Below are 22,721 nucleotides of genomic sequence, written 5' to 3'. Positions count from 1 at the left end.
ACTAGTGCAAGCTAGAGCTCTCCACACTCTCCGCGCTAGAGTTGCGGCCTCCCCCCGGACAGGTAAGCCAGCGAGGAGAGGGGTGGCATTGCAGGAGCCTCCTCAGGCATCCAGCACTCTATTGGAGATTTCAGTTTTTCTATTGTATGTTTATCTTGGATCGATAGATTAAAGTTATCTTTTTTCTCTTTTTTTCAGGGAAACAAAAGTTTTGATAGAAACCTACTTATCATCAAAGGATCAGTCCGCTCATTTAAATGGCCACTGATATATTCTGTAAATTCCTAACTGCTTGTATATTTGTAAATGTGTTTTTAAAATAAATAACAGTGTTTACTTGAATGTTTTTTTCACACACACACACACACACACACAACATAGTCTATACTCCTAGGAATTATCTTTCCCCCAATGTAGGGGCCATATACCATGTGCTACAAAAAGTTTAGTTATAGTGTGATACAGGTGTATTCAGCTTACTGCATGCCCTTTAAGACCCAGTGGTTAAAATGACAACTCCCAACCTCTGTACCATAAATATTACCATCTGCCTTTATCTTACTGGTAAATACCAACCAGACAGTTGGGAAAGGATCACTCTATGAATATCTGTCAACCAACAGATTTGCCAAAACTTCTTTATTGACCCCCATGCATATAATCATCTGGTGAAATCAGTAGAAATTCACTGGAATAACATATGAAGCATAACAGAGAACAGTTTCCAGGTTCATTAAAAAGCTTACTCAACCTCTGGAGGTAATACTTTCTGGTGATCCTCTCCACAGTACAGTTTTATGAATTTACCCATAACATTAGCTTTATATCTCTATATTTTAGCAAACCTTTCTGTATACTTATGCCTTGGGCAAACATAATAAAAAAATGTTTGTTACTTGTATATATCTTTCTAAATGGATTACATTTAAATAATAAAAAGTACGTTTATAAATGAGGCTTCCCCAAATAGACTAACCACGGTTCAGTGGTCATGTTAAACATCTAACTATACCAATTTAATGGTGTTATTTTACACAATGCCGCCATCTCAGTGGCATCTGAAACGGGTATCAACTTTGGCATGGCTTTGGTAAACCTTGAAAAAGTAGATGCAAAAATACACAAAATATGTGCAAAAAAATCAATTGTAAAAGAGATTGCAGTTTACTAAAGTGTATTTGTTTTTTAATTTATTTTATTTTCTTTTTTTCTGGCACATCAATTTTCAACCCTGCTAATGAACATTAGCTAATAAGTGCGCACAATGTACATAAAGTAGTTATAGACAGTAGATGCTATAGTTTCTCTTCATATATAGTATTTTCTGAACTTATCCACTAGATGTCACTAAAGCTTTAGTAATAACACAAACCCCCTAAGCATTTGCAGAGCATAGTTTTGCTTAGATCATGTGTTCTAGAGATTCACATAAAATGATCCAAATGCAAAAACAAGTTCACAGTTTTCAGTTTTTGCCAATCCACACTAGAATTTCATCATTTGCAAAAACAAAACTAGGCTATTGCTCCAAGCTGTCCAGGCTTTGGGGCAGATTCACAAAAGGAAGAAAAAGTGGCATCACTTCTTAAATTTTTAGAAGTAATGATCAATTCACTCGAAGTTCACTTGTCTGACTTAAGACACAATTGTCGGTGAACTGTATGTTGTATTTTATAGCATGCAATATTTTGTGCATTGTTTTAAGCCATTTGATATTGTTATGCATTATTAGTGCAATTTTAGGCATTCAGGATGCCACTGACAGAGTATTCCAGTCATTCCTATTCCTGGGAACATTCTGGACCTGCCTAAGGCACCGTTAAATTGTGGCACTCCACCATATATCCCTCCAACTTTGTGGAAACTGACATACATACCTCCCAACATTTTGGCAATAGAAAGAGGGACAAAGAGATTTGCTGCGCGGATCACTGGGAATTTTTTGCCCACGTCCATTATTGTGGCCACACCTCCTAATTACCATGTTCATTTTACAAAATATGGCAGGTTATGAAAGTTTGAACACATTTCTGTGGTTTTATGTGTTATTCCAGTTTTGCTAATGAAGGTGAATTGCCCTTTAAACTGCAAGTCACAGTTTCCTCAAGAGACCTGCTTATCTTAAATTGTTACAATTGGGTCTTTGCTTATCCTAAATTGTTACAAGTATCTTAGTGCACCTACCACATATTGTGGGCTCTCTGCCAAAAGCCAATTAGGTTTTTAGAAACTATGTATCTTTTTCTGGCTGTTCAGTGCAGTAGATCAAAGAGAAAGTTGGGACATTTCAGTAACTGCGGGTTTGTCATAATTGGGACTGACTGTCCCATGAAAAACGGGACAGTTAGGAGGTATGCGGTAGGAGAGTGAGAACCAATTGCAACTAGGGTTACCACCTGTCCAGTTTTAACTCTGCATTTTGAAGGGCTGTCCGGATCAAAACTGCCTCAGATTCCCCAAGATTGATGTCATGGCCCTGCCCCTTACGTCAGTGACCTCCCCCGATACATTATTCACCCACCCCCGCGTCATAAGTCCACCCCTATTAAGACACGGAACACTCAGAGTTACTTGCGGGGAAAGGTGCCAACCGTAGCAGCACCTCCTATATTTTAATTTCTGCATTACTGGTAAGAGGGCCGGTAGTGTATGGCCACCTTTAGACAGGAGGTCCTGGGTCCCAGTAATCAGGCTGACTCTGGCAAGGTGGCTGGAAACTCCCTAATCTATTGTGCTTTGCTGTTCCTGAATTCTTCACCTCTGGTTGTCCATCACGGTGGGTGTCTTTATCTTCTCTTCCACGCCCCAGCTCCAGGGCAGGTAGTGGAAATACTGTGTATAAAAGATTTAGCTAGGTCTAGTGGTGACCTCTGGGGTCAACTCCAGCCAATGACCAAGGGCAGACCTTGTGCAGTGCAGATTGTGTGGCAGGCTGAGCAGGCAATTGGTTTTAGTGCTAGGTGCCTTCTGTCCTCACCCCTTTTTCACCATCAGTGCTGCTGAGCTGATTCCTCCAAGACTAGTGGTGCATAATGCTCTGTCCTGTCCTGCTGCTGGCCTGGATGGAGACTTCAGTTATAAGCAACCACTCCCTCTCTAACTCCTGTACTGACTCCCGCTCCAAAGCTATGCAGACTCTATGATGAGGAAAAACCAGGGCAGTACCTGCTGGGGTGCCTATTAAATTTACTCCCACCCTAGGCTGCAGCTTAATGGTTGGCTATCAGCTTAGTCAATCACCACAGTTAAATGACAGATAGCTCAGCCTATCACTAGCTACCTAAGTTGATTGAGCATAGTAAGAGGACTGTGGGTGGGACTGTGGGATAATAGAGCAGTTTTAAAGCAGTGTAACTATGCGGGCCCCCTGGAGAGTGGGGCCCGATTGGGCCCAATCGATGCAATTAGCCTAAGGCCAGCACTGGTTGGTCATGGGAAGGGGCACAAAAGCTATTTGCATGCCATAAAAGTAACTAATATAGCAATGGCATTTCAGGGTTCCCCCTTTAAAGCTCATCTTCTTATTCAACCAATACAGAGGTGTCACCAAAGGACAATGATTGGCTGTCTCACTAATAAAAGAGCTGAAGTCAGAGATCTCTCTGATGATGGCCTGACTATCATGTGTAGCACTCACCTGCCAATATTTTATCACCTATGGAACTCACTGTGTCCAATTGCGTAAGAATAGTGTGCAGGCCCCCAATCCTGCAAAAAAACTTCGGAGGGCCCAGGTGCACAACAGCCCTTACCTGGTCCTCCCACCACTCGCTCTTGACTGCTGCACTGTTACGCCACTGGCTGTGTTTAACATTCCTACTACTGTGTGCATTCCTGTTTAAGGTTCCTGGCTAGTCATGAGCAAATTTTTTCACCAGGCATGGATTTGCAGTGAATTTCTGTATTTTGCCATCTGCAAATTTTTTCAGGAAAAAGCTTGCACTGTGACACCATGACAAAATTGTAGCAGAGACAAAACAATTACCAGAAAAAAAAAATGAACATTAACTTTAATGTGTTTGGCCAAAAAGTTGCAGAGACTTTAATTTTTTTTAATGCATTTGGAGTGAGAAAAATTTGTCATGCGTTAAAAAAAATGTTGACGTCCACTGCAATTTCTTTTGCAGTTTCACAATTTGTTTGGCAAAGCAGAAAGGGACAGATTCGCTCATCACTAATCCTGGCCTATTGGTACCTTTTGGTTCTACTGGCCCCAATCACCCTATAAAATGTAGTGCCTTTGCTCTTCGTGGGCATCCTAGGGTCTTTGGCCTTATACTCAGGGTTGGACTGGGCCAATGGGGCCGGCCTAGATTCACTCCCTGACTAATCTCCCTGTCGCATCTCCCTGCCACGGCCTCACTTTATCGGGCAGGTCACAGAAAATACAAAGTGCATGCATGCGCGGATGTGTGACGGGGAGCCCTGCTCGGCAGGGGACCTGGAGAGGGGCTCTGTGACAGCAGCCGGGTGGGCCCCAGGCCGCGTTAAGCGGGCAGCCACACAGGAGAGATGCTGATGTAATTTTTAATGGATTTATAATAAATTTTGACTTTTTTAACATATTATTCTGGCTCTGCGGTGCTCCGTTCCTCTACATTGATTTTGCCCTGGGTAACTGTAATTGCCTTTCACAGCCGGGGGGGTTTGAAGGGAAAGTATATGAAACGTAATAATTCATTTTATTCTGTAAAATTAACAAGTATTTGTATTAATCCAGTTAAATTCAGTTACATGTTAAGGTTGGTAAATAAAAGCAGGGCACCTACCTGGGGGCAGGGGGGTAATACAAGTAATACAGTCTGTAGGGATTCCAGGTAGCAGGATGTTGGTCTCCTGGGGCAGACTTGCTCTTGCTCAGAGACGACAAAGTGACACATGAATCCCACATGAGGCCTAGTGTGTTGAATGGAGGACCCACCCTACTCTCCCTCCATTTACTACAGGGACCCATTATCCAACGTACCAAAGCTGGCAAATGAAATGTAGCAGTTACCTGCTACAATGCCACACATTTTCCCTGGAGCTAGTGCATGTAACTTTTCATCATAAGTGAAGTATACACACCATCTACAATTTGCCCAGCACTTCTCTTACATATCCCCCCCCCCCCCTTGCTCCGACCCAGGGGGCAGAAAACATGTAGCCTCCAGTCAGTGTACCCAGGTCAGGGCATCTGCATTACCCTGTTGGTTACTTAGCCTGTGCTAAACTGTAAATTTATAATTCTGCAAGAACAGAAACCACCTAGTGACTCTATTTTTTTCCCTGTTTTCACGCATTCATTTAAGTGGGGCATGATCTGTCACCAATTTCAATTTGAAGCCCTCAGATACTACCTCCTAGGTAGGCAGTTGAAATTGCCTACCTAGGAGGTAGTATCTGAGGGCTTTAAATGCCCATTTTATTGCCAGACATTCCTTCTCAACCATTGCGTATTTTGTCTCATGGCTATTGAACTTTCTGCTCAAATAAACAACAGGAAGTTCCTCACTATTTCTGTTTAGGGACAACACTGGCCCTAAACCCACATCAGAGGCAGTACTATAGTTTGTACTATAAACTCCTTTTCAAAGTCAGGTGTTATCAACACTGGCTACAGAGAGCAGTCTTTAAAGACTGGAATACTTTCTCTGCCTCTTGATTCCACCTGACAATGACAGACTTTGTCCCTTTGGTGAGGTCAGTTAAAGGAGCCACTATGGTGGCAAAATTTGTTATAAAATGTCCATGGTAATAACCAGTAATGCCTAGAGGTAAAGGTACAAACCTTTTTCTTTGTCACTGGCTTTGGAAAGCTTTGGGTAGCTTCTGTCTTATTGACTTGAGGTTTTATTAATCCTCTTCCAATAGTATACTCTAAGTACTTCACTTCCTCAAGCCCTATAGAGCACTTCATGGCATTCCACCCTGCTGCTGCCTATTAATGAATACGATCTTGAGGCCATATAGACGGTATGCAGCAGCATACCTAGACAATGTTGTAATTCACAGTGATTGGCTGTCACAAATAGCTAAGATACAGGCAGTAGTGGACTCCATTTGTGAGGCACTTAGGGTTAACCCAGCCTCACAAATGGAGTCCACTACTGCCTGTATCTTAGCTATTTGTGACAGCCAATCACTGTGAATTACAACATTGTCTAGGTATGCTGCTGCATACCGTCTATATGGCCTCAAGATTGTATTCATTAATAGGCAGCAGCAGGGTGGAATGCCATGGGAAATCTTGCCTAACTAAAATAAGGCAAGCAGAAAAGGGACACGAGAAAGCAGCAGATGTGTTTTTTTAGTAATAACCAAGAATCCAGAAATTATGTTCCTGATATGATGAACTATCACTCACATGGTACAGGTTTTCTTAAAGTTTTCAGTGGGCACAGCTCCTGCCCATTTGCTTCAGGACAAGAAGCGATAGAAATGGAAGATAAGACTAAATATTAATCAAGGTAAGTGAAAGCTTGAATTTTTTATCCCCTTTAAATAAAAAATGCATTTATAGTACCTGTATTACAATATAAGTTGTGTCCTTATAGGAAGTTTATCTCAGTACCCTTCATTTCAGCTCTATGTACTTTTAGACTTAAAGATGACCATGTTTTTCATGAACAAATAGATATCCAGTATATTTTCAACTGTACAGAAGATAAAATTCTGCCCTCCATCATTTTTTAAGTTCTTTACTTGTAACTCAATAAATTGTCATTTTATGTCAGGATGAAACATTTCATTTTTAAATGTTTCTGACTGATATTTCAATAGGTTTTCCAAATGAATAACTCACATTCTGAAATGGAAAGCCTTTCTTATATATACGCCTGCAACTAGTTGCCTTCACCCTGCCAGATTCTGGTTGCTGCCTGATAAACATTCTCTAAATTCATTACGTATTAGTATGCCTGTTTATGCCTCCCTCACACCATCACTGAAGGCCGATTGCTATCTGTTAATTGAATTTCATGCCAATAACTCTGCCTTTCTATGCTTGTCATTACATTTTAAGTTCTGTGGTTTTATTTTCTATTTACTGGTTTTTGTTATTAAAAAAAAAACTCTTTATGACAAAATATATATTTTTTTATTTCTAGAGCTCAATTTGTTTAGGTCTTTCTTTTAACCGAACCTAACAATGACAGCATATTATATCATGTTTAATTTTTAAATTGTAGACCACCACTGTACAGGTATTATCAACAGTCTCTACTTGATTTTATTTTAGGGCATGAATGGAAACTGGACTCAAAGCATAAGCTCAACAAAACTACTGTATAATAGCATTTTGAGCAGAAACATATAATCCTCTCCTTTTTTTAAATGCAGAATAACAGGAATTTCCATTTTCTCTGTAATAATAATAAAGAATCTTGCACTTGATGCAATCTAAGATATAATGAATAATATATAATGAATGAATGAATCCTTTTTGGAGGCATAATAATCAAATTTGGTTTATTTAATGTTTACAATATTTTATTTGTTAATGGACTCAAGTATGAAGATTTAAATTATGGAAAGACACGGGCGTGGCTGAACTGCCGATGGAGTAAGACGTGCTCTGGAAGAGCTCCGTGCACCCTTCAATAATCCTGTCTTAAATACTGTGCTGGGGTACGCTGTTTGTACAAGAAAAGAGGTACACTACCCCCCAATGGAGATGAGTAATAGGAGACAGCAATAAAAGCAACAAAAGCCAAAATCAGACGCACCTACACGAATGGAGAGATATGTACGCAAGGCCACATCGGCGCTGGAAACGCCCAATATGGCGCCTGAACCTGAAGAGCAAATACAAGACGGGCAGTCAGAAGACCCTCAGCCGCAACCATCCATGCAAGATATCCTGAAGGCTGTCCAACAATGCCAGCAATCTTGCCAAGCCACTACTATGGCGAAGACGGATGAATTAAAGGCGGAACTATCCTTGATAAAGCACGATTTACAACGGATACGGGAGCGCACAACTGAGGCGGAAGCCAGAATTTCCTCGCTTGAAGATTTGTGCTACCCGCTACAACAAAGTACAAGGGACTTACAACAGCAGGTGGAACAGTGGCGGGCGAAGGTGGACGACCTAGAGAATAGGGCGAGACGGAGCAACATTCTTTGATAGGCCTACCGGAACGCGAGGTAGGTGAGCAGCCTGAGGCCTTTGTGGAAACACTTCTGAAGGGCTGGCGCTGAAAATCTAATCTCAATAGAGCGGGCCCACAGAATTCCTGCTAAGCCTCCTATACCTGGGGCACCTTTGAGGCCTCTGATCGCCCGGATCCATAACTACAAGGACAGAGACAAGCTACTGATGTTAGCCCGCAAGAAAGGCCAATTGCATCACAACAACTCCAACATCTCCCTGTACCCTGATTATTCGGCAGAATTGCAGAGACAGCGAGCCAGATTTCTGGACATCAAGAAACGTCTGCGACAAAAAGAGATCTTGTATTCAATGATGTATCCTTCGCGACTTAGAGTACAGACCACTACGGGAACCAAGTTTTTTGACTCCCCGTCGGCTGTGTGTAACTGGCTGGACTCGTTGGGTCGGTAATGTATCACCCCCCCTCCCTGATATTTTCATCCTATGCCAAGACTGCACGGGAGTAGTAAAGAAAAGGGATGTTTACCTAGTTATACATGGGTTTTTTTTTTGCCTCAATTGAGACACTACACTTTTACTGATGAAGGAACAGTTCCTTGACTTTATCTGGGCATTTGCCCCCCGGATACCCTAGGCACTGAGGCGGCAGCATCTAATCCGGTTCCTTAACTGTAGTCTGCACGACCACGCGGTGTGCCCCTTGGGGAGAGAGAGAGGGGGGGGGACATCTTTGATACTTAACAACAGCTGCCCTGGACTAACCAACATGCAGGGTGTTATGGCACAGGAGACGCCTCTTCAACACCCCCCCCAGAATTTGGGTTAATACCCTGTGCAAGGGTTCAATTTGATCAAATCACAGTTTGGTTTTGGGAAAAGTAGCCCCATCTGTTCTTTTGTTATAATCGGGCCACGGGGAGGGAAGGGTAGTTGGGTTACTTTATAAATGACAATAACAATGTGACATACGATGTGGATACTGTTTGCATGTATATAGAGGAAGGCAATACCGTGCTATGCCCGAGGAATGCTAAACTTGGTAATATTATGGTAATTACTGTGTTGAAATATTTGCATATCTTGTTCATGTCCGCAAGCTTGCTTTACATAACACGGAGGCCAGCTGGACGATTAAGAGTCCTCTGCCAGTTACAAATATGGCGGGTAATTTAAAACTGATTACATGGAAACGTTAGGGGTTTGAACGACCCTATTAAGAGAAGCACTGCCTTAAGTCACGCCAAATCATATAACCCAGATCTATTGTTTCTTTAAGAAACACACCTCACGGGATCATCAGTATTAGCACTTGGGTGGGCTGGGGCTACCATTCTACGTACTCGGTGTATATGGGAGGAGTATCCATTTTGATACATAAAAGGGTTATATTCGAGTTGCTGCATCTCAAAACAGATCCAAAGGGAAGGTATGTTTTTCTGCATTGTAAATTACATTCTACAGAGTATCTCCTTGCCAATATTTATATACCTCCGCCCTTTGTGGAAGACCTCTTATTTGAATTCACCAAATGGGCTCTCCAGTTTCCCAACTCTATCATTTTAATGGCAGGAGACTTTAACACTACCCCCAATCCTGAAATGGATAGATGGAAAAGGGATGGATCACGGGGGAGTGGAGATAACCAGAGGTTTACTAATTTCCTCCAAACTCTAGATCTTATGGATATTTGGAGAACGTTTCATTTAAATACCCAACAATACTCCTGTTACTCCACTTCCCACCAGAGCCTATCCCGCATTGATTTGATTCTAGCCCCGAGACAAATGGTGCCATTGACTAAGACCGTAGAATACTTACCACGAGGCATATCCGATCATGCCCCCTTAGAAATGATATGGGCTGGTAAAACTGTGATTGGCTCCAGACGTTGGCGTCTTAATCCTGCCTGGATAGATATCATGGGAAAGACTGAGGAGATAGATGCCCTAATAAAGGATTACTCAATTAATAACACCCCCCCAGGGGGGTAACCCCTATAATTGGGATGCATTCAAGGCCTACTTTAGAGGTATCTATATATCTGAAATTAATACTATTAAATCCAAAACTAAGTTGGCAGAAACAAGGTTACAACAGGAGTCATGTGATAGCTAGCCCTACCCCACATTCCCACTTAGCCTTACAGAGAGCGCAGGACGAATACCAAAAATTTCTAGAGGCCAAATCTAATAAGAGATATCTATTTCTTAAATATAAATTATTTGAGCAAGGAGCCAGAACAGCTAAAATGTTGGCTCACCTGGCAAGAGCAGACTCTACTCCCCCAATTATTCCTGCTATCAGGAATGTTTCAGGGACCGTTATTGAGAACCCTAAGGCAGTTAGCGAGATTTTTGGGTTATTCTATGAACAGTTATATCAGTCACGAATACAGTACAACAGCCAACAAATAGTAGCATATTTGGAACAGGTTCAACTCCCTAGCTTAGGACCAGAACAAACTAATAGTCTTGAGGCGGACATTACCCCGACTGAGATTCAAGAAGCTATTCAATCTCTTTCTAGTGGTAAGTCACCAGGCACTGATGGACTCCCCATAGATATATATAAAACCTATGCTGAAACATTAGCTCCTCACTTACTTTCAGTGTACAACTCTGCTTTGGCGAAGGGGGCACTCCCGTCCTCGATTCGTAAGGCGACGATTATTGTACTGCCTAGGCCAGGCAAGGACAAGCCAGAATGTGGGTCTTTTCGGGCCATTTCACTATTGAATAGTGATGTAAAAATCCTTGCAAAGGTGTTGGCTAGAAGGTTGCAGCTAGTAATAGAATCTCTCATTGCACCTGACCAAACCGGTTTTATGCCCCATAAGAGCACTGCCATAAACCTTAAAAGATTATATACCAACTTGACCATTGACCATGATAATAAGGGGGACAGGGCCTTGGCGATGCTGGACATTGCCAAGGCCTTTGACACAGTAGAATGGCCTTTTCTTTGGCAGGTAATGGGCAAGATGGGTTTTGGCCCGAACTTCCTAGCCTTCACTCAATTATTTTACTCCAACCCGGTGGCTTCAGTAGTAGTCAATGGTATGGCTTCACCTTCTTTTACACTTTTGCGAGGGACGAGACACGGGTGCCCCCTATCCCCATTCTTATTTGCGATTGCTATTGAACCTCTGGCAGCTATTATTAGAGCAGACCCTGAAATAATTGGTTGGAATGTAGGAACTCTTCAGGAGAAAATTCAGCTATACGCTAACAACTCCTTAATATACTTGTCAGATTATAAAAACTCATTGGATAAACTGGTAATTCATCTTCAAAAATTTGGAGACCATTCAGGTTTGAAGGTGAATATGTCTAAATCAACCCTTTGCCTGATAGACGGCCAGGAGGTGACCGCGATCCCCAACCGACACTCACTGGAGTTAGCCTCAGAGTTTAAATATTTAGGAATTAAAATATCTAGCCAATATCTGCTTTCTGGTCTTTCAATGTACTACCTCTACTAGACATGGTGGAAACTAAGTTTAGGCAATGGTCCGGGCTGCCTCTCAGTCCACAGGGACGTATTAGTTTAATCAAAATGACAATCCTCCCTAAAATCTTATATGTACTTACACAGGCACCAATAGTGCTCTCCAAGGCTTTTTTCCAAAAACTGGACAGGCTGTTGTGCCCTTTCATATGGGGGTCTGGTAGAACTAGGCTAAAACTTGACTCTCTTAAAAAAGCGACGGATAGTGGAGGAGCGGCTTTGCCAGACTTTGAGTTAAATTATTTAGCTGCCCAATTAGCCCATGTCAAACCTTGGGCTCGTTTAGATGTGCAGTGCCCCTCATCCCTATTGCTGATGGCTATCCACAATCTCGTGAATCCATTGCTACATGTGCTTTTGAGACCCTCACCAGATAGGATGATGCACTCATCGATTAAAACATCCAGATACTCCTATTTGGCATAACCCACAACTTCAGGAATTTGCTTTACTACCGATGGGTCGGGCATGGGAAAGTAAAGGCATAAAGTTATTGCACCATCTGTTTCACAATAATGCTATTAAACCGTTTGAGCACCTCCAAAGGGACTTTGATATCCCAGCCTCTCACTGGTTACATTATAGGCAGATTCAACATGCATATTCTAAGGACCCATTTAAAATTGGGAAACCCCCTTTTTGCAGAATACTGGAACTGCAGGACAACCAGCATCTTATTTCAAATATATATAAAGTTTTGCGATCCAGTAAATTTGATAAAACCAATGCTAGCTTATTCAGGACCTGGCAAATAGACATCCCTTCACTCACTGATGAGGAATGGTTAGATGCCCTGGAGGCACCTGGATTTGTGTCCCCCAACGCCAACCATAAAATGATCCAGAGGTACTTTCTGCATAGGGCCTATTTCACCCCGGTGAGATTGCATAGAATGAACTCCCAGAACCCCCCTACCTGTACTAGATGTACCTCAGAGATGGGAACGCTCAAACATATGTTTTGGGATTGTAGGAAAATACAGCAGTACTGGGAGGAAGTGTTTGCTACGTTAACAAATGTACTGGGAACCCCTCTAGTCCCAACCCCTGAATTAGCCATATTGGGTGCTTGTGATGAATCCCAATTCAATAAGGATCAATTAGTTAGTATACGTCAGAGCCTATTCCATGCACGCAAATGCCTAACTCAACAATGGAAAAATGTCGATCCCCCAACCCACCAGATGTGGATGGAACAAATGCTTTATTTCATTAACTGTATGTCTTACCTTTACACTAAAAGGGGATCATCTAACAAATTTGATTTGGGGATCGTGGCCAGCCCCTTAGGCACGGTAAATGGATTGATCTACTGTGTATAAGGTATATACTTGCAAATGGACAGTATCAATCACCACACTCGGCAATCCTCTCCACATATACTATTGCTAACAAATCATCGTATTGTTGTTTTCTAGACAATGTTGGCTATATGTGCTTTCTCTTGTTTTTTTTTCTTTTTATTTCCCTTGCTGTTTTCTTTTCTTTTAATTACCACATTGTATAACTTTGTATGACTGGTATGAAGATGTAATGAGATTTGTCATTTGCTGCAATGTCAATTTACCCACATGTGTTGCACTCTCAAATACATGTCATGCCTATTATCTTTTAATAAAGGTTATGATGTTAAAAAAAATGATGGAAAGACTCCTTATCCGGAAAACCCCAGGTCTCGAGCACAGGTCCCATACCTGTATGACTATAAATATATTTATATATATATTTATATAAAATGTTATATAAATGCACAGGGGCAATTGCTGAGTTTGAAAAAATCCTTTAGGAAACAACAGACATGTATGCATCACCAGAACATAATTTCCTGATGATTCTTACCTGAAACACACATTTTTACATATTCTGGGGCCAAGAGGGTCTCCTAAAATTTCTTATGCTAGCCTTTTGTTATATATGTGGTTTAGCATGGAACACACTGGTTGACATTTATAAAGAATGTGCACATTTGCAACACAAAGATCACCTCCAAAGACCTGCAAGAACATCTTGCTGGATATGGTGTATCTGTACATCGTTCTACAATTCAGCTCAATTTTCACAAAGAACATCTGTATGGCAGGGTCATGAGAAAGAAGCCCTTTCTGCACTCACCCCAGAAACAGAATCGCTTGTTTTATGCAAAAGCTCATTTAGACAAGCCACAGTCATTTTGGAGACAAAAATTTAGTTATTTGGTCATAACAAAAAGAGCATTGCATGGCATAACGAGAACACAGCATTCCAAGAAAAACACCTGCTACCTACTGTCAAATTTGGTGGAGGTTCCATCATGCTGTGGGGCTGTGTGGTTAGTTCAGGGACTGGGACCCTTGTTAAAGTCGAGGGTTGGATGAATTCAACCCAATATCAACAAATTCTTCAAGATAATGTTCAAGCATCAGTCACAAAGTTTAAGTTTAAGTACAATATTCTGAAATGGCCGCCTCAGTCACTCAACTTAAATATCATGGAAAATCTATGGGATGATTTGAAGCAGGCTGTCCATGCTCAGCAGCCATAACTTTTAATTGAACTGGAGAGATTTTGTATGGACGAATGGTCAAAAATACCGCCATCCAGAATCCAGACACTAGTCAAAGGCTATAGGAAGCGTCTAGAGGCTTTTTCATATGACTGTAAAAGAATAAATTGATCAAATGTATATTAAAACTTCAAGATAGAAATATTCCTTTTAAAAAAAACAAGTTTTTTCAGTGCATCTGTTACACCATAACATACAGTATAATAAATTGTTTAAAGCTACTTGTTATTTTACAACACAAATATTAGATGGCAAGTAATTAGTTTTTTTAGTAAAATAACAAGAAAACCTTTTCCTTTGAATGAACACATTACCCAAACACAAATATACATTAATCTAAAATATTCACATCTACGTGTGAGATGATCATTAAGTTGAACTGACGGTGTAGGGTCTTTTTTTTCCTTGTGGCACAAACAAAATATAGGACAGGTTTAATGAGTGGATAATTAGCCTAGCCAGAAAAGGAAAGAACAGCAACTGAAAGAAAATTCAAGGCCACAAGGGTACTATTAAAATCTTTAGAGAGCTTTTTGTCATGATCATGCTTGCAAGCAATAAAACTTTCCAATGACTTTCATGCAAAATGTAAGGCTATTTATGCAATGTGTTAGTTTAATAAATATAAATCACATTTATCATTGATTGTTTTCAATAATGTTACAATAAAATCATTGCATAGAATAAAGTCATAAAAATGTTCTTTTGTTCTTGAAAACAATGAGTAATATTTGAATCAACAGTGGTAGCACACAATAGCTGCTGAATAGACTAGGAGTTCTGACTGATGAGCAGTCCTAATATATGTGTGCAAAACAGACCATCTTCCCTAAGGATTATGTTTTATGTTAGAAATACAGTAATATTGTATGTAAAGGGTAATTGTAAATTTTGTGTATAGTTTTTTTTGTAACTTATGTTTTATTTGCAATTTTTCAGTAAATAAAGCACTTTGTTGTACATACAAACGTAAAAGTAATGCATATGTCACAGGTTAGTGCAAAACAACATAAAAAGAAAACAAAAAGTTACAAAATAGGAGCAAAAGACATTGTAGTGCAACAGGCATGTGCATCGGTTGTATGGAAGGCAGACATAATCTTGGAAATTTTGTGTATAGTTTTGACCCATTATTTTCTAAACATGGTTGTGCTTGCAAAGGGTGGTGTATAACCTGATACTCATATACATACACACACATGCATAGCTTCACGCTTATACGTTTGCTTACACATACCTATATGCATATGCTAAACTAACTATAGTCCTTGAGATTACTGTAGTCCTGCATAATATGGTTGGCTAAGGCATCATCGAAGACCCTCTAATGGAATCAATTACAATATTATGTGTCTCTTTCCAACTCATTATAATATCCTCCTTAAGGACTATGTCATAAAATGACTCATCAATGCCCTTTTCCTTGGAAGGGAGTACTTTAACTGCTTTAGTAACCACTGACACTGCTTAAAGTAATGATATTTATTTTCCACAAAACCTGCCTGCCTGCCCTATGTTCCCTGTGTGTGCCATACCCTGCCTGCCCTATACTCCTTGTGTGTGCCATACTCTGCCTGTCCTATGCTCCTTGGGTGTGTCATACTCTGCTCGCCCTATGCTTCCAGTGTGTGCCATACTCTGCCCGCTCTATTCTCATTGGGTGTACCATATTCTGCCTGCCCTTTTCTACTTGGGTGTGCCATATTTTCCCTGTGTGTGCCATACTCTGCCTTTCCTATGCTCCCTGTGTGTACCATACTCTGCCTGTGGAACAGAAGCCTGGTATTTGTTCTAGGGGTTTGTTAGCATTTGAAAATTATTGTTAGGGGCCCCTAAGGTGTTTAATCATGTGCTGCGTGTTATCCACAGGGGAGAAGGTGTCTTTATATGACTTATCTTTTTTCACATATGAGTGATGAGTGATGAGTGATAACCCTGCAGTGAGCACCAACCATTTGGTTGTTTTGGTGTGCTATCAACACTGGCTTCCATTATTGAACCATGTAGGCAAGATGGTACCACAGACATTGGACAGCACTGTTTTAGTGTATAACTGGGATTCATGTTATTTTTGTCAAAGTGCATAACCTTGCATTTGTTGGCATTGTACATCATTTGCCAGTTTGTTGCAGAGTTCTCTAATTTATTGAAATTTTTCTGCAAAATGGCAACATTCTGCATGGATAGTATATCTTTGAACAATTTGATTAGCAAAGCAAAAAAACAATTATAATTACTATGCCCACCCTTTAAGTGCCACAGAACGCAGAATCTACATTCTGTGGATAAAAGGACCGAAGTGCCACAGAACGTAGATGCTATGCTCTGCAGAACTTCTATGTTTCAGATCGGAGGAGTGGCTTCTAGAGCCGATCGCTCCTTTCCACCTCGATCCCCCTCCAGTAGACAACGAGCACTGTGCAATACCTTTTGTACGTTATTTCGTGATTATATTGCAATTTCAGTGATTTTTGTATGTTATTTCGGTGATTATATTGCAATTTCAGTGATTTGGTGCATTTTTAGACATTTAATTGCTTGTTTAGCCATTTTATTGCATTTTCAGCTTTGTGTAGGTGTTGTTCACTTATTTCTGTCTGTAAAACCTATTTGGCCATGCTAAAATATTCAAACTTTGATTCTGACTGCTGATTACACTAGGTAAAAAAAAAAGCATTGAGTTTTGTGGTTTTGTTGGATTTTAGTGATTTTATACTATATCACTCTGTTCTTTGTTACTTCATTTTTCATTTTGGTGATTTTGTCTGCTCTATATCCATTTGGGGGTCTCTGTGTGCTATATAGTTTGGTAAATCTATGCATATTGGGCATCAACTTCTTTAGTAGACCACCGGCATTCATATTTAGAATGGCTTTTTCTGGTACATTACAAAATGTGGGGTATATACCGGGGTAAAATGCAAGCTTTGTGACTATTTTCAGAAATTTCATAAAAAGGTTTGCCGTTTGGTAGTTTGAAGTAAAAAGACATAGTTACCAGTTTTAGATTTGTCAGAATGTGTACCTTCATAAAATATATGGTTTTCTAGGGTTTCCATACTGTAAGAGGTCTCATGGCACATACTAAACATACCGGGTGCTTATATTGTAGTAAATTATTGTCCATTCATGTAGGGAGTCCATGTCTCTTATTCCTGTAAATTCAAGCTGAACCAGAGGGACTTGCCCCAGTTTCAAAGGCACCCACAATATGCTATATATATATATGTATCCAAGATATATGTCCCAAGGCTCAATAATAGTTAAAATTTGAAATTTTATTACAGTTCACATAAGAAAGGCACATTATGTACATTTTTAATGTGAACTGTTATAAAATTGAAATTTGTAACTATTATTGAGCCTTGGGACATATATCTTGGATATATATATATATATATAGCTTATATTGTAGTAGCTAGAGTGTCATACGTGAAAATTCACATGCACTATTTGGACTATTTGGGGGTCTCTGTATACCTCATTGTGGTGTTAATACAAATGGCCTGTAGATGTCACTGTGCTCAAGACTTATACTGTGCATACTTTCTATACAGCTTGTGATGTTAGAGTTGCTTACTGTTGTGTAATGGCTGCATGGACCTGCTAATAAAGCACTGTTATACTCTACTCATCCTCGGCTACCAAAACATAACACATAGTTTGGTAAATCTATGCATATTGGTCATCAAACTGTTTAGGAGATCCCTGGCATTCATATTTAGGATGCTTTATGCTGGTAGGCTTTGCAGTTTGGTAGTTTACCGTAGAAAGACATATTTACCCTTTTTAGATTAGTCGGAATGTGTATTTTCAGAAAATATAAGGTTTTCTTGGGTCTCCATACTGTTAGGGGGTCTCATGGCACATAATACACATACTGGGTGCTTATATTGTAGTAGCCAGAGTTTCATACATGAGAATTCATATGCACTATTTGGATTTGGGGGTCTCCGTTTGCCACATTTGGTAAATCTATGCATATTGGGTATCAAACTGTTTAGTAGACCCCGGCATTCATACTTAGGATGTTTTATGCTGGTAATGATACATGGACATACAATGCTGGAAAGTTGAAGCTTTGAGGCAATTTTCAGGAATTTCACCAAAACCACTAATTTTGGGAAAGCCTTGCGACTCAGTAGTTTGTAGCCAAAAGGCTTGGGTACCAATTTCAGATTTGGTACAATGTATACTTTCCAATAATATTTGGTTTGGGGGGGTAAACATATATTCCTGTGTTTTTACTGCACAAAAAATGCAGTCAATGTGTTGATTTTTCATTAGCTGAAGTTACCCACGGGACTATTTGTATGTGCTAACATCATATAACTTCTCTAAATGCCAGATACTTTGGTAAACTTATGCACAATGGGCATCAAACTGTTCAGTGGAGCCCTGGCAATCATATTCAGGGTGCTTTTTCTTGGTACTTAATACAGTGTGGGATATGCAAAGTTTAAAATTTAGGGGCATATTTATGGTTCAATGGGCAAAGCAATAGCAGACAAAGCAAGTGAGTTCCTTGCTTTGGGGGGGGGGCTGTATTTTTTTAGGATATAATAAATATCTTGCCAGATTTTAGATTGCAGTCTTTTTAAAACAGGATCATAAAAAAAGCAAACAATTGCATAAAATGTGTCTTCAAGAACTCACATGTGTTTTCTGCACTTGTTTTATCTGAACAAGATTGTTGAGGTATTATAAATATGCCCCTTAGTGTTCTAGTCACACCATTATATATTTGTCTCTGCAACATAAATCTCAAAGAATACCATGTTATTATTAGAGATGAGCAAAACGGGTCTGTTTCACTGACAAATGTGCAAAACTTTGGTAAAATATTCTCATAAATTTCACTGAATGCATTGCAGACAATGGACTTTTTTTCTTGTGCCAAATGCACTGGATTCAATTGGTGTATTTTTCAATTTTTTTCTTAAACTCAATGCGTTGGAGTTGTTAGTTTTGCAGAGGGCTATTTGTTAATAAAGTTATTTGTTTGTTTTCTGTTCAACACACAATGAGCATTTCCTGATATGTTTTATGATTCCAAGCCAACTATATGTATTGCCCCAGAATAGACCTAGGAGTAGCATAACTGAAAATGCATGTACTGTATAATAACAGGACAGCTTGATAAAGGGGGTTACCCCGAAACGTTGCACGCTGCAAACCATTTAATAAATTAGCAAGGGTTTACCCTGCTAGCTGTACCTGTGTGCCAGTGAATTTTCTTTGGATCCGTAATAACAGGACAGCGCCACTTAAAACTTAACTGTTTCTTGGTGAAAATCAAAATCAATCCATAGCTGAGGGTAATGTGCTATAGGTGGCGTGAGAGTGGCAAACAAAGTAAATACGAAGAAATTATTTTCCTTAATATGTAGGGGGGAAGTAAAACTAAGTAATTAATGTTGGATCCACACAGTTCCATCAGATGATACTAGATTTTATATTTAGACCAAAAATGGGAAGTAAACTCAAATTTGAACATTTTTTCTTTTAATAATTGATTTCCATAGCTAATACTTCAAGGTTTGAAGGTAGGCACTCAACACCAGAAACAGTAACACCAATAAAGTGTTTTAAACTAATTCAATTATAATGTACTGTTGCCTTGCACTGGTAAACAATTTTTTGTTTGCTTCAGAAACTCTACTATAGTTTATATAAAAAAGCTGCTGTGTAGTTGTGGGGGTAGTCATTTAATGTTGAAAAAAGGAGAAACGCCACAAGTTTACATAGCAGATAACAGATGAACTCTGTAGTATACAATGGGATTCTTCAGAATATTTTGTGATCTAGAATGTATCCTATAATTGTCCTTTTTTCAAGCTGAATGGCTGCTCCCATGGCTACACAGCAGCTTTTTTTTTTATAAACCTTTAGCAGTTTTTCTTGAAGCAATGAAACACTTGAACAGATTATAAGAGGTTAATTAGTAATGTTTAAGCATTAAAACCTCAACATTTAACAGCATCTTTGGCATGAACTTTATTTTTTTTTTTTTTTTAACTTTTAAGCACATATCAGCTAAAGTTGCAAAAACCGCTTTTTATAGCTGTGTTAAATGTCACTCTCAATTGGCAGAAACCATCAAGGCTACAACAAAAGGCAGACTTCTAAAATGGTGTTGCAGTTTTATCTGATGGCCTATCTGCACATTCTCCATTCCTATCAATACTGGGGATGGCAGGTGGAAAGATAAATTTAGATAACTATCCTCCAGTGGTTGATAACAAGTCCCTCAAATGTCAGTAAGCACAAAGAGCAGCATTGATTCTTCACACATTTCAGTATGTGCCTTTCTTCTCTGCTTATGTTTTTAGCCTTTATTTTATAGCAAAGCCTATGAGGAGGATAATCTGACTACAAAAAGCCATTGTGTACCTTGCCATTTTACTAAGCAGAATTTCTCAGACCATTACAAATCTCCTTGCTCATTAATCTTAGCTCTAAATACTTTCAGTATCACTTTGTACATTTCAAGAACATGTCAGTTCAACAATTTAGGCTTTAAACGAGATATAAGAACACTCGTTGCATGCATTTTATCAAATATGCAAAAACTCATCTAATTAAAGGGAATGCTTGAAACAAAGAATCATTTAAATAAACGGTTCTGTTTGACCCTAGGTATTCAAGGTAAAGGTTATTAGTAATTATGGCAGGCAGAAAATGTTTAAAATGCATATAACATATGACAGTTAGGGACCAATATAAGAATGCTCCAGCCTTCAGCTACTAAAATCTTGTGCAAGTTCCTGAACTCTCGCGTCGTTCCTGCATTTGAATACCTCAACTTCCTGTAATTTTTTTTTCCCCAAGCAGGTCTTTCAAAATAAATAATTAGGTCAGCAGGTTTGAGGTGCAGAACTTTTTATTTTTTTGCTGGAAAAAAAAATACTGACAGGAAGCCATGGTATTCGAATGCAGAAACCACCCAAAACTTTAGGAACTCGAGCATGGTTTTAGTAGGTTTTAGTAGCCAAATGCTTACAGGAACAGTAACATCAAAAAATGAAATGTTTTTTAGTAATGAATAAATAAGACAAACAGTAGAAAGCAGATGAGCTGTGTAGAATCACATTGTATACTACAGGGCTTATCTGTTATCACCTGTGTAACCTATGCCTTTTCTCCGTTTTCAGGTTTGAGTGGCTGCCCTGACAGTTACCCAGCAGCTTGTTTATATATACTATAGTAGTTGCTAAAGAAAACAAACCACTTTTACCAGTGCACGCCAACAGTGCATTATATTTTCATTCATTTAATAAACTTTCATTTGTTGGTGTAACTGTTCCTTTAAGTTCCTAAAATCTAAAATAGAATAAGGCTAGAAATGCTGTATTTTGTATACTAAATATAAACATGAACTTACTGCACCACAAGCCTAATCAAACAAATAATTTATGCTTTCAAAGTTGTCTACAGGGGGTCACCATCTTGTAACTTTGTTAAACATCTTTGCAAGACTAAAACTGTGCATATGCTCAGTGTGGTCTGGGCTGCTTAGGGATCGTCATAAACAAAGCTGCTTGAGTTCTGCATGGCTGGGAAGTAAGGCGGGGGCTCCCCCTGCTGTTCATAAGTATGATTGTTTCCCTAGGGACTATCTGTCAACTCCTATCCACAGCAGTAAATGAAGGGAGAATTTCACTGTATACAGTCAAGTTTCTTATAAAAACAGTACACATTTTTTCATTAAAGTATATTGAAGATAGGTTTCTTTTTCATTAAAGAAAGTAAAAATTTAATTTTTTTTTGCCTTTACATGCCCTTTAAGGCTTGAGCATTCATAAATATCAACAATGGTGTATCTCAGTGTAAATGTAAGCAGACACTTCAAAATGCTTGAAAATATGGCATTCATCCATTTCATTTCTTTTTCTATTTTTTCCACATTTTTTTACAGGTGTGACTTCTGCCAAAATGTAATTGCGTCTTGAATTTTTGCCATTGACTGTGATGGATTAATGGGGCAAAGTAAAACAGAACACATACCTTGATAAATTCACTTACAGCAAAGTTTCACCACATGACGTTTGGAGCTCACCAATAAATTATAATAAGATGTGGCACCTCTCCATCCACCCCATGAAAAGATTAGCATATGAGGGCCCAGACAGCTCCCCCATCACATAGAAACGTCTTTCAAACATAAAATAATTGTACAGATTCCAAAATAAATTAATTTTGCTCCCTAAAATGGTAAAAATGTAAAGCTTGAAGTCCTAAATGATGTTTAATAGATGAAAATAATGCAGTGACATCCATTGTCACCTACAATAATTCAATGTATAACATAAAATATGAAGGCAATTTCACAGTTATAGACTGAAGCAGTTTGACCACACCACATATAACATAACATATGAAGGCAATTTCACAGCTATAGACTGAAACAGTTTGACCACATACTCACCAAGCATATGAACATGCATTAGGTAGTGATCAGAGAGAACTATTGGAACAGATGATAGAGGGGAGGGGAGATAAAGGAAAGTATAGGAGAACAGAAAAATAAGAAAAAAGGAAAAAGAATAGGAGACACTACTATGATCATGGGCGTCCA

The 22,721-nt window shown here is 39.3% G+C and overlaps 1 protein-coding gene across 2 annotated transcripts in view; it reads left to right on the top strand.

Moving 5' to 3' along the window:
- c6orf118.S (chromosome 6 open reading frame 118 S homeolog) overlaps positions 1-336 on the top strand; it is a 32,364-nt gene extending 32,028 nt beyond the window's left edge. For both annotated transcript variants that reach the window (XM_018265282.2, XM_041564494.1), the window contains one exon: positions 199-336. In XM_018265282.2, coding sequence (XP_018120771.1) covers positions 199-268 — 70 coding nt within the window. In that variant the 3' untranslated portion in view covers positions 269-336. The remainder of the gene's footprint in view (positions 1-198) is intronic.
- Positions 337-22,721: the final 22,385 nt, after the last annotated feature.

The sequence above is a fragment of the Xenopus laevis genome, chromosome 5S, assembly GCF_017654675.1.
Source record: "Xenopus laevis strain J_2021 chromosome 5S, Xenopus_laevis_v10.1, whole genome shotgun sequence".
Taxonomy (NCBI): Eukaryota; Metazoa; Chordata; class Amphibia; order Anura; family Pipidae; genus Xenopus; species Xenopus laevis.
The sequence above is the reverse complement of the archived record's forward strand: the minus strand, read 5'-3'. Positions and strand labels throughout refer to the sequence as shown.